Source organism: Peromyscus eremicus, chromosome 7, assembly GCF_949786415.1.
Source record: "Peromyscus eremicus chromosome 7, PerEre_H2_v1, whole genome shotgun sequence".
NCBI lineage: Eukaryota > Metazoa > Chordata > Mammalia > Rodentia > Cricetidae > Peromyscus > Peromyscus eremicus.
Window position 1 is genome coordinate 115351132 of NC_081422.1, and position 13220 is coordinate 115364351.

Here is a 13220-nt window from a genome sequence, read left to right on the forward strand (position 1 = left end):
AGGGACAGGGCAGGCGTGGCCCTGCCTAAACCTTAGAGAGCAGAGCCACCTGGAGTGTCTCCCCTCCAGGACACTCCAGCTGCCATGTGGCTTGCTGAGGCCCCTGTGTGGCTCTGCTCATGTGGAGAGGACTTTATGAGCCCACAGAGATGTTCAGACAGACGACAGCCACCCCCTTGAGAAGAATGGGAGACATACTCTCCAATCTTCCTGACCTCTGTGTCAGCCCCAGAAGGGAGGATGAGGAGCCAGAGGCATGTGCTCTGGCCTTATTAGTAGAAAAAGATCCAGAGAGAGTTTTGCATTTACTCCTTTGACAGTTTTACCATGTTCTAAAATGTTCTTTTCCTCCAGAGGATTCCTTAGAGATGCTCAAAAGTTGTTCCTGCCCTCTCTGCAGGATGTTATGAAGTGGTTCATCTCCTAATTCATACATATTTTTGTGATTAAACAGATAACAGGCAGTTTGCTATGGTGAGAATAGAGTTTTTAAGTTCACAAGAACTAAATGTCAGTTGTATAGAACCAGAAAAAGATCTTATGATTCTTTCCAGAAGATCTACCAGACTGGGGTGTAATGGGCTGGGAGCCAGGGGCTTTCACAGAGCTACAGGATAAGACTAGTGCTGTTAAAAGAAACATTCAAGAATCAAGAAAACTGGGAATGGAGGGAAGCCAGAAGCTAAGAGTTCAGAAAGTTTTGTCACTAAAGTACAACAATTCATAGTTTAAAACCAGTTTCTTGGTGAAGTAGGGTAGCTACCTGTCATCCCAGCTCTCAGGTAGCTGAGGCGTGGGGATTATGAATTCAAGGGCTAGCCTGAGCTAACGTAACTAGACTGTATGTCAAAGCAAGTTTTGCATAGTCTCATTTGAAACCAGTGTGACAATGTCCCCGTACGGAGGAAAGCGCAGGTCAACTGTGCAACATCCTTCGCTCTGTGCTTGTACGAATGTGGCCATTGGGCACATGGTTTTATACATGATCGTTCACAGGTGCTGTTACATTATGAAACATTTTTCCATGCCCTGATGTTTGTCTTTTTAGGAAGAACTCTGAAACATTGCTTTCACCTCCTTTTTTGGCTCATGAAAAGGCAACCTTCCCATCCCAAGCAAGACAATGCCATTACCAGCTGGGTATTCTGTAAAAACAAAAACCGGCTCATGAGCTTAGGGCTCGACTCAAGCCAGGCAGGCCGTTCAGTTTGAAGAGAGCAGCTTTTATTTTCAGCAGTTTGGGGGGGGGGGGTGTAGGAAAGACCCTTGGGTACCACTGTTGATGTGGTGGCCACTACTGGAAGTGTGTGTGTGTGTGTGTGTGTGTGTGTGTAGAGGGTGGGGAAGGAGAAAGAGTTCATAGAAAGTGCACAGCGGGTGCAAATCACATGATAGCAGCTTCACACCCACATGGTCAAGTCAAGGAAGGGGAGGGCTTGCTTACTTCTCTCACCCCAGGCGCCTGCTTCCCACAGAGCGAGTACAGAGGGCACTCTGTGCACTGTAAAGATGGGGTCCCTTTTTCAAGATTTCCAGATACATTTGAAAAACAAATGTTTTTGACATTGTTAGAAGTTATTTATGCGATCTTTAACAAACCTATCTTGGGGCTGAAGATGTGGTTCACTTGTTTAGCGTACACAAAGCCCTGGGTTCTATCCTCAGAACTGTAAACCAGGGGTGGTGGTGCACACCTATAATCTCAACACTTGGGAGGTGGAGTCAGAAGGATCAGAAGTTCAAGGTCATCCTAGTCTGTCTAGTGAGCTCTAGGCAGCCTGGGATACATGAGCCCCTATCTCAAAACAAACAAGACGTAGCTGAGTGTGAGGCGTGGCCAGTGTCTCCCCATTCTCAAAGGTCTATGAAATAGCCTGGGTTTGTGTCACATCTCAACAGGCTTCAGTGCCTGTGTGTGTGCCCACTGGCTTCTAGGGTGTTGCTCTGAGAGGAAAGTGTTTAATCCAGTGTATTGTCAGCTTGCCCCTCCCCAGAGGATAGAGGAAAGAAGGGGCTGAATGAAATCGATGTCTAAATGTGGCTGCCCAGATGGGCAGTCCCAGTCATCTTTAAGTCCCTGCAGGGCCCTTGAGCTCAGCAGAGCATCTGGCCATACTCCTCTCCTCTGAGAGCTTTGGGGAAGCAACAACCCCGGGAGGCTTCAGCACTCTGCAGGGCAACAGCCCCCTGGTGTATGTAGCAGCCCCCCCCCCCCCCCCCCCCGCCACCCTGCCACCCAACTCTGTTGGAGCCACAGGACTGTGTCAGGGATGACCTACCATGGGTCCTCGCCGCCTCGCCGTAGGCAAGCAGGTAGTGTTGCCTCTCAGGTACCTTCACTCCAAGCAGAAGCACACAGGCCACACCAACAAACAAGACAAAGTGGGCCTCAACCTTCCCACGCCCTCCCACAGCTGGCCATAGCGGGTGTTAGCGTGTGGTACACCAGTCATCTTTATTTCACCCCTGTGGGTCTCTGACAGCCAAGGCTTAGTTGATTTTAAACCTTACCAGTTCTTATATCAGCATCAAAACCTAGAGCAAAAGACCAGCTAAACGTAGAGTTGTTAAATGAAAGAAAAATCCATTTCCATCTAAAATGTGGTGAGGTACCCAGAGTGGGCTGTTGTCTTAGTGAGCACAAAGCCCAGGCCAGCACAGGGATCCACCTCTGGAAGTGCCTGGCTTGCTTAGTTACAAACAGTAACCTTGACCCTGCTTGTAACCTGCCACTCAGCCTTTGGCTGTGATCAAGTGTGTCATCTGTCCGTCCCCCATGATGCCCGAAGCCCTCCAGTCAGGTTGAGACAAGAATAAGGACTTCACCAGGAAGTTGGAGTAGTCATTCCAAGAAACCCTGCCCTTTGTGCCCTCAAAATGAAGCCTGTGAGGTAAACAAAATTGAACTTGCAGTTGAGCAGAGCTTTGGGCTTTGGTGTGCAGTATGGTCTTGGCAACTCCAGTTTTGATCCCAAGCCCCAACTGCCGAGCGTGTTTTCACGTCTGGATTGTTCTTTTCCTAAAGCCAAGAATCAGGGCTCAATGTTTTGCTTCTCTGGTACAAACAGGAGGGGCTCTGGAGAGCCCTTCCTGGGGAAACTCACTGTCTCTATATTGTGTCCCAAGGAAGGGAGGCGCAGCTGCGTCCCGGCAGTCCGTGGTGACACCGAGAGTCCGAGCTCCCAGACATCCCTGTGGTATTGTGGAGGGGCCGAATCCCCGGCTTTGGCTCTTCAGATAATCAGTCTTCTTGGTCTTCAAAGCTGTCCGTTGCTCCTGGGGAGTGGGGACATGAATTTTTAGCAGCCTTTTCTTATCTCCCAAACCCATTTGGATGTGATGGGTTTTACTTCTGTTGATTCAACTCCATCTCTAAAATGTTCTTCTTGGAGACTGTACACATAGTGGGCTGGGGAGGGATATTTGCACACTCTGGCCACACGTTCAGATGGGGCTGCACTTCTAAATTTAATCCCGCCTGGCCTTGATTATTTTTTTTATGTTTCCTCCTACTACCATTTTGTCCTAATGATCTATTTGCTCCTTTCCCTGTCTGTCTTTCCTCAATAACCCTCCTCTCAGGCTTCCTGTTGTTTTTTTTCCTGGACTTTGTCGCTGTCCAAGACTTGTGATTGTCTGGTTGCCGTATCTTCATAGCTTGACCCATTTTTGTTGGCGTTTTTTTCCCTTTCATAGCTTGATCCATTTTCCGCAGCATGTTCTCAGTTACCTGAGCTCAGGAGCCACTGCCTGCACCCAATACTAAAGTCATTGTTTCACGAAGGCCGTTTATTTTTTTCTTTTTATTTATTTTTTAAATTTATGTGCATTGGTGTTTTGCCTGCATGAGGGTGTCGGATCCCCTGGAACTGGAGTTACAGATAGCTGTGAGCTGCCATGTGGGTTCTGGGAATTGAACCCAGGTCCTCTGGAAGAGCAGCCAGTGCTCTTAACCACTGAGCCGTCTCTCCAGTCCCACGAAGGCCATTTCTGTCTCATTTGCTGTGTTTCCTTCTGTGCCTCCCGCTAAGGCTGTGCTGGAGGTCCTAATGCTGCTGCCACCCCAGGTGTCCCTGGGCCCTCCTGGACACAGAGCTGGGGCCACCCCAGGTGTCCCTGGGCCCTCCTGGACACAGCTGGGGACACCCCAGGTGTCCCTGGGCCCTCCTGGACACAGCTGGGGCACGCTGCCAACGCGCACTTCATTTGCCCTTCTCTTCCAGCCATCATCACTATTTCTGTGCTCTGGAATTGTCCCCCTGCCTCCGATCTGTGTCTCCAACCCATCCCACCCCTTATTATTATTTTTTTTTCGTGTTTGCTTCATTTTGGTTTCTCGTTTTCTTTTAAGGCACAGCCAGATTCTTTCTTTTTTCTTTTTCTTTTTTTTCCTTTTCAATCCCAAGAGAAAACTTACCACAGGAAGATTCTAGTAGTTTGAATCTTCATAGCCTTTGCGTTTCCAGGAGGTGTCTGGGGGCTAAGCTGCTGCAGTGCGAGGTGATGGGATGGGCGCTCCTCTCGTGACTTCATCATGCATATGTTTTGATGCACCCCACCCCCACCCCACACACACACTTGTTTTTTCTTTCCCCACCAATACTCGAGTTATGAGTTAGGACGACCTTGACAATCATGATGTCTTGGAGACTGCCTCACTGATGCTTCGCTGGCTTCTGGTGCATGGTCCTTCCACTCCCATGATTTGCTTTGCTCCAGCCTTGGTTGTCAGCCGCCCTAACAACAACGTGCAGAGCGGTCACAGGAGAACACCTTGTTTCAGTTCTAGTAAAAATGGAAACCCTAGAGACCATGTGAAAGAAAGCTACCGAGTGTGGGGCAGGGAGAGGCGGGTCAGACCAGACCGGGTTCTGGAACTCCTGGACGTTGTTGTTGGGCGGCCAAGGCCACCTCTTACCATGACCATCGCAGGCGGGCAGTAGTGGAGCCAACATCCCTGAGCCCCTTTTTGTGTGACCAGAAAAGGGAGCTTCGTGAGCCTTGCCCTGCTTCCAGGCACCAAGCACCTCTCCCTGCCCACTCCACCCCGCCTCTGGGCAGAGCACTGGCACCTGCTTGTCAATGAAAAGAAACACACAGCAAACAGTGCTGGAAGAAAGCAGATCTGAGCTCTGAGGTGGAACACTAAATCTATCCATGAAGGCCCATTGGCCCTCCCCCATCCCCTGGGAGCTGGATCCACTACTGGCCCAGAACTCTGATGAGGAACCCTGTCTGGATTGGGCCGGAAGCTGGGATTCGATGCTCTGCAGACCAGTGCTCAAAAACATGGTTATTTTTGAGGGACCACCTTCAGTCCAGAACATCGGTGTCTTGTCTTCCTCGCCCAGATCCAGTTCACAAGGTAGCCCCTCGCCTCTCACGTCTGTGGTGGGTCATGCTGGATTTTAACTTTCATCGTGGTTTGTTTGGATGCAAGGAATGTGTTTGTTCTCTTCCGTCCCGATCTAGCGCACTACCCGGGGAAATGCATGTCGCAGACCAACTCCACTTTTACCTTCACCACCTGCCGCATCCTGCACCCTTCAGACGAGCTCACGCGGGTCACGCCAAGGTAAGGGACTGTGGCTCTGGGGCGGATGGGAGCGGGACAAGTTGGGGATGCCCTTTCTCACAAGGTGTGATGGTGGAAGTCAAGAGCCAGGTGTGGTGGCGCACACATTTAATCCCAGCACTCTGGAGGCAGAGGCAGGCGGATCTCTTGAGAGTTTGAGGCCAGCCTGGTCTACAGAGTGAGTTCCAGGTCAGCCAGAAGTAAATAGTGAGACCCGGTCAAGGAAAAAAGAAGAAGCCAATTACAACATGGGGACCTGAGTTTGATCTCCATCACCTACAGGCTTATAATCCCAGGTGGATGGATCCCTGGGGTTCACTGGCCAGAGAGACCTACCCTGTCTCAAACATGATGTACATGGTGCCGAAGGAACAATACCCAAGGCTGACCTCTGGCCTCTCTATGTGCTCCTGTACCCACACCCATACGTGCACACATATGCACCCACAGACAGAGCCCAGTCCAACAGGCATAAGCACTTGTAGCCACCTCAGATACAGAGTGGGGGTCGGGGCCGCTGGGAAAGCCATTGTCACCGTCCTCAGTGTGGATTTTTAGGACTTTTCTTTCCCGACTGAAGCCAGCATTTCCGCAAGCCCTGGGGATGAGTCGGTGTGGTTGTTGTCCCAACCCTTGCCAATGGAGCGTGGAGTTCTTTCACGGTAGAGTTACTGAGCTCTGTGGAAGCCCTCACGTCCCTGGAGCTGACTCCAGGAACTGTTCATCACAGCCAAACTATAATGGCCCGTGTGAGAAAACTACAGTGGAGTCACATGCCCACTCTGGCTTGTTTCCCTCTGGCACACTATCTGGAGAGATGTTAATCTGTCTGACTTGATTTCAGTCGTATGGCTCCCCTCCCTGCCTTACAGGGAGACAGGAGAATGGACCCCCACAACACGGGAGAGCGACCCCCACACACACCACTTTCTGTGTGACGCAGTCAAACAAGATCGCAGAATTAATGGATGGTGTCAGGGAGGGAGGTGAAAAGGGCCAGCTCAGAGAGCACCCCACGGAGCACCTTCAACTATGGATAATTCTCCACAGGTCTTGTGAGGATGACGGCGAAGCACCCATATGCCCTGTTGAGCTGAGAGGAGATGTAGGGCAGAGAGTCTGAGCCCACGGGCAAGGCAGGGGGTGAGCACACGGCCAACGGAGCCTGCTCCTGCAGGGCCACGCCGAAGGAGCTGTGTGTGCAAGTGTGGCTGCCACTAACCTGGGGACAAAGGCTTTGACGTGTCTCTGTGGTTGTGCCTGGTTAACATGGCCTTGACCATCATTACTTCTAATCCAGCTAAACCCCAGACCAGCTGAGTGTCGACACTAATGAAGGCCTAACCAAAGGTCTCACCCGACGGGATCCCTCGATTTCTGCTTTGTGTCTGTCTCCATTGCTTCCCTGGGAGATGCTGGCTTCCAGGCCTGACTTTGTTTATAAAAAATTATTTTTAAAGTCACAGGATGTCCCTTGTGAAACTGAGTGTATTTTTGGCTGAAGCTGTAGGCCTCAGACTGCCTCTGAGTATGTCTTCCCCTGCAAGTCCCATGTGGCCACACTGGGGACCAGGAAAGCCTTGGAAGTGAGGAGTAAGAGGGGGCTAAGAAATGCAGTGGAACCAAAACCCCTGGAAACCTTTCTGGGGATGACTGCGTCAATAAGCCTTGTAGTCTAGAACATTCTTACCTTCTAGCAATGGTCAGCATTTGTAGAAACCTTCCCTGTGCCTTTTGCACCCCACATCTTCAGTCCCAGAAGCTGCTGAGGTCTCTCCAAGTGCTCCAACTTTCCAGGATCTCCCCTCCTGAGCTAGTGTGAGATGAACTGTTCCACAATTCCCACCCTGTGCCCACAACCTCTGGGGAGACCATCTGCAGGTGGGGCCTCATGGCACCCCCAGCTGATACTTGCCTTTGAGTTGTCTCTCTCTAGAGAGGAGGGCTCTTTCTCCATAATGGGCTCTGTTCCTTCTCTTCTTCTAGCTGGTACCTGCCCAAGGTACCTGGGCCTCCTGGGGAGAGGTTGCTATGCCTAAGTCCTGGGGACCACTTAGCTGGCCTGTTGCTAGGGAAGCTGACCACTCCAGCTAAGGCCTAGAGCTGGCAACCACTGACATGGGTCCCACAAGGTGGTGATAGCAGATTCTCCTTTGCTTGCCTGCACTCAGAATCAGGGCAGGGCTCCCTGAAAGCCAGCTTTGTGAGCAGAGTGCTGCTTCTTCCTGATCCCCTGCATCGTGGTGGCTTTCCCAGCGGGACGACAGATGCTGTGACCTCAAAGCCCCCAATCAACAGGCCATGGTGAATGGGCAGAGCTCCCTGTTGCAGTCATTCAGTGCCAAACACTCTGTGGGCTTTGAACATTGCAGAGCCTAGACAGACGGATCATGTGAGGTGTGGCTTGTCCTCACACTTGCCGCTCACTGTATCCCAGGGAAGAGCGAGCTAGAACAGCAAGGGGTCGAGGTGAAGGCCGTGCAAGGCCGTTTGTGCTGTCCCTATAGCATAGCTCCGATTTGCATCTCAGGAAGATCGAGGTTTGAAAAAAAAACTATTTGGGGTAATTTGGTTGTTGAGGGTCTGCTTCCTGCCCTGACAGCTGTGGGGCCACTTCACGTGTGGAATCAAATCTGGATTGTCCACTTACTGCCCAGTGTGACACTGAGCAGGCCAACAACTGACCATGGAGCTGCATCCTTTGCCCAGAGGAGAGGGCTCTATGTGCCCCTGCCAGGAATGAGCAAAGGGGACCATGTGCAGCTTCCTGTTAATTGAAGCACAGTCTTATGTAAGGGGGACTCCCCCTAAGAAATGAGGAGCAGGTGCAGACAGAGCACCTGAGGGCACCGGGGTGCCTTCTCTTACCCCAAACTCCTTCTGTGCACTCTGCAGGAGGCAGGGCCACTGATCCTTACGAAGATGCCTGTGGTCTTTCTGATGAATAACCAGACCCCATTTTCTTTCAGCCTTAACTCAGCCCCTGCTCCGGCTTGTAGCAGCACTAGCCACTTGAAATCCACACCAGTGGCCACGCCATGCACCCCCCGGAGACTGAGCCTGGCGGAGTCCTTCACAAATATCCGCGAGTCCACAACCACCATGAGCACATCCCTGGGACTGGTATGGTTACTGAAGGAACGAGGCATCTCGGCGGCTGTGTATGACCCCCAGAGTTGGGACAGAGCCGGCAGGGGCTCCCTCCTCCACTCCTACACCCCTAGGATGGCTGTGATCCCATCCACCCCACCAAACTCTCCTATGCAGACACCCGTGGCCTCCCCGCCCTCCTTCGAGTTCAAGTGCACGAGCCCTCCCTACAACAACTTCCTGGCCTCCAAGCCTGCCAGCTCCATCCTGAGGGAGGTGAGGGAAAAGAAGCATGTGAGGAGCAGCGAGAGCCAGACGGACGTGTCTGTCTCCAACCTCAACCTTGTGGACAAAGTCAGGAGGTTTGGGGTGGCCAGAGTGGGGAACTCAGGACGAGCACATATCCCCACCTTGACTGAGGATCAGGGACCTCTCCTCTGTGGAGCCACAGGGCCAGCACAGGCTCTTGTTCCTGGGGGCCTGGTGCCCGAGGGCCTGCCTCTGGGGTGTCCCAGTGGCATCCGACGGAATCGCAGCTTCCCCACCATGGTTGGGTCCAGTGTGCAGATGAGAGCCCCTGTGATCCTCACCTCGGGCATCTTAATGGGTGCTAAGCTCCCCAAACAGACTAGCTTGCGGTGAGGCCAGGGATCTCTGCCCTCCAGGAGACCAGCGTTTTCCTCTATCTGCTCCTCGCCTCCTGTCCCCCACAGAGCACTCACACCCTTCCCCTCTGAGGTCTACTTCTCCTGAGCTAGACAAATCAACCTTGTGCCTCGTGGGGGGGAGTAGAACTCCACACGGTGTGTACACAGGCCTTGGGGACCTTGCGTCTGCTCTCTTCCACTGTGCAGGAAGGGATAGCCCTACAAGGTTACACTCTCGTGATGTCACCTGAGCTCACCCGGGGGAAGGTGGCATCCTTTCTTCTTTACTTTTAAGAAGCACTGAAATTCCCAAGGGTGTTCTTATCCCATGGATAGGAACCTGGTGAATCCTGCATAAGACTGTCGGGTTGCACACCATAGCCGCCACATGGCGCAGGCCACAATGCATCCTCCTCCTGGTGTCGCTGGCCTCCTTGCCCACCTTGACAGCCCACAGTGCTGCTCACCATCAGAGAGCAGTTCTTCTGTTGTAGGTGGTCCAACTTTATCAAGATCTGCTCTGATGGGTTGTCCGTTCTCGGGTGTGACCTGAAGTCACCCTGTGTCTGTCGTCAGCTGACAGGCTCAGAGCCTGACCTGAAAAGAATGTATTCACGCTCTGACGCACCATCAGGCAGTCCCTCTATGTTCTGTGTGATTGATTTTTTTCATTTTTAAACATTTTATTAGCAGGGAAGTCTCAGTACTGATAATTTCTCCTGGTGGTCCTGACACCAAGATGCAAATGGCGTACACACTAACTTGCTGATAACATGGCTTATTTCTGGGACCCAGTGTCACAGCCAGGTTGATGGATGACCAGTTTTCACTGTAACAGTAGGATCAAGGGGATAGGGGACAAGACTGTCAAATCTATACACTGTGGAGAAAAAGGGCGAGTCCCCAGCACCTCACTGCACCCTGGGTCAAGGTTGGTCAGCTTTGATGGCTGCTGGCACCTCTCCTCAGGAGGGAGCTCAGGCAGCGTGGTTGAGCTCTGCAACCATTTAGTGGCTATTTTTTTGTTTTGTTTTGTTTTGAGACAGGGTTTCTCTGTGTATCCTTCCCTGTCCTGGCACTTCCTTTATAGACCAGGCTGGCCTTGAACTCACAGAGATCCACCTGTCTCTGCCTCCTTAGTGCTGGGATTAAAGGCGTACTCCACATTTTTTTATCCTTGTTTCAAAACAGGAATAAGTTTCCTCCCCATCCCCCAAGCCCTTTGTCTCCTCATCCCATTTCTGCCCATAGGAAAAAAAAATCAGAGGTGCTTATGAATGGGAGAATGAGGAAGTGAGAGGCCGGGGCCTGTTGCTGTCACCCACTCAGTTACAGAGTTTTATTTATTAACTGTGTGTGCTGTATTTTAATCAGATGCCTCCCCCGCTTCCAGCTCCAGCCAGAGTGTGTGTGTGTGTGTGTGTGTGTGTGTGTGTGTGTGTGTGTGTGTGAGAGAGAGAGAGAGAGAGAGAGAGAGAGAGAGAGAGAGATCCCACCCCAGGTATAATATTTATTTACTTTTGTCTGAATATGACTGTCCATCTGTGTGTCACGTGATCACCTGCCCCAGACATCTCTGGAAAGGTAGCAGCCTGTGTACAAGAAATTGTCACATGGACCCTCCCCCCAGCAAAAGATGTGTCCTTGGATGGAGTGAGGGTCACCTTCTATCCACTGAGGATGCTCTGAGAAGGTCCCCAAGCAGCAAGCTTCAGTCCCGCTATTTCAAACTATTTATTCTCCAAACACAAGAGTGCTGGTTCGTCACGTTCTCCGCTCTCCTGCCTGTTGTGGGTGTGCGGTCACTCCCGGTAACTTACCTTTCTATTTGAATGTATTTGAAAGCAGTAGGTAGAATAGCAAAGGAGGGTGACAACCATGCCTTTGAATGGACCATCCATGTATTCAGAGGAGCCACCCATCTGCGCTGGGAACACCAGTGTGAAAACTGGCATGTTAGAGGTTGTGATACTTAGTGTAGTTAATAAACTGGTGAGCAACATCAAGCAACCACAACCAAAAAGTGTGTTGTAATGCATCAAGATCAACAACAAAATTTTATTCGCTAATATCAATAAAACAAGCTCAAAGGCTGGAGACTTTGGTCTATCTCTTGGTGTGCCTGTGTGTGGATATGCGCACCTGAATGCAGTTGCCCTTAGAGGCCAGAAGAGGGCAGTGGGTCCCCTAGAGCTAGAGTCACAGGTAGTTGTGAGCACCCTGACATGGGAGCTAGAAACTGAACTCAGGGCCTCTGCAAGAGCAGCAAGTGCTCTTCACCCAAGCCATCCCTACCTTGGTACATATCTTTTCACTCAGGAGATTAGCCTCTTCAAAGAGTTGGGGTGTTTGGCTCTTTGGGGACAGTAAATGAAAGGCATATACTTCACATACTATCTCCCTCCCATCCTTTCCCAGCACAATTTCCCAGCCAGATCCTGATACACTTTTCAGGACTGCATGCTGCTCCATTGTATACACATGGTGAACACACATCCTTCTGTCCCCACAGTTGGTCACAGAGTTGATTCTCGTCTTTCACAATCAAAGCACAGAATGAACAAAAACTTGCATGTGAGTGATTTCCCACACAGGTGTGCATGTCACAGAGAGTCACCAGACAGGTAGTGTTGAGTTTCCTTGCATAGAGTTTTGCCAAAAGACTTAAGAACCAAGTGAGATAGAGGAAAGGATAAACTCACTAAGTTAAACACTGGGTGTCTGGTGTCATGAGTGTTAGGAACAGTGGGGGCATGGCTTCATGAGTGTTAGGGACACAGGGGGCATGGCTTCATGAGTGTTAGGGACAATGGGGGCATGGCTTCATGAGTGATAGGGGCATTGGGGGTGTGGCATGAGTGTTAGGGACAATGGGGGTGTGGCTTCATGAGTGTTAGGGACATTGGGGGTGTGGCATCATGAGTTTTGGGGACAATTGGGGCATAGCTTCATTAGTATTAGGGACAATGGGGGTGTGGCATCATGGGTGTTAGGGACACTGGAGAACATTTGGGAGTATGACATCATGAATGCTAGTCAGAGACACTGTGCGGGCATGGCTTCATGAACATCAGGTCCAATCATTTGGTAGTGTTGACCCTGGGGAAGCCATTTAACTGTTTGGGGGCCTTTACCTTTTCAATCGTGAGGAGGGGTAATAGATGTACCCACAGAACAACAGGAGCTGAGCAGAGGGTTGATATGAGGGCTACTTCAGATTAGCAGTACCCAAAACCCTCTCCAGGGAGGGACATTGGCTTTACCATGTGAGATCTGAGGCAGGAACGTTTATTTGAGCAGAGGGAGCAGTGAGGGGCAGAGTGTGTTTGAATAGAGACAGGAAGCAGTTTAAGGTGGGGCGAGCTTATTGTAAGCTTGCACCTCAAGAGAATACAACCTGTCCATCACAGCGGGGACGAATAGTGGCAGCGGCATAGGGGACATCTGGCCACACTCTGGCAGTCGAGGATCAAGGCTGGGTTAGCAAGCCGCAAGGCCAGTCCCCAGCGACGTACTTCCTCCAGCGAGGCATCACATGCCAAAGGCTCCTTCACAACTTTCCCAAACAGCCACAAGCTGGGGACCAAGTGTTCAAACACACAGACCGATGGGGAACAGCTCACATCTGAACCACACAGAGCAACCATGGGGAGGATGGCAGGGGTCCTGGTGCCACCCTGGTGCTGCCCTGGGCTCCTCTCTTCCCTCGTTAAACACTAAGCCATATTCTGATGCAAGGAAAGAGGCTCATTATCAGAGCCTCCGAGTGTGGAACAGGAACCCCCCGCCAACCTGCAACCTGCAGGGAAAAGAAACGCTCATGTTAAGTCAGTATGCTTTTTGGATAGCACAGGGGACCCTCTGACTTGGGCCCACATGTCTGTATCTTAAAAAACAAAACAACAAAA

General features: G+C 51.2%; 1 protein-coding gene across 7 annotated transcripts in view; it reads left to right on the plus strand.

The window, feature by feature from the left end:
- Nucleotides 1-11409, plus strand: part of Trak1 (trafficking kinesin protein 1) — a 108988-nt gene extending 97579 nt beyond the window's left edge. For 6 of the 7 annotated variants that reach the window (XM_059268926.1, XM_059268920.1, XM_059268922.1 and 3 more), the window contains 2 exons: nucleotides 5473-5575; nucleotides 8545-11409. In XM_059268926.1, coding sequence (XP_059124909.1) covers nucleotides 5473-5575; nucleotides 8545-9307 — 866 coding nt within the window. In that variant the 3' untranslated portion in view covers nucleotides 9308-11409. Of the gene's footprint in view, nucleotides 1-5472; nucleotides 5576-6625; nucleotides 8457-8544 lie in introns of those variants that run through there. The other variant, XM_059268927.1, reaches the window with a different exon arrangement.
- The last annotated feature ends 1811 nt before the right edge of the window (nucleotides 11410-13220 follow it).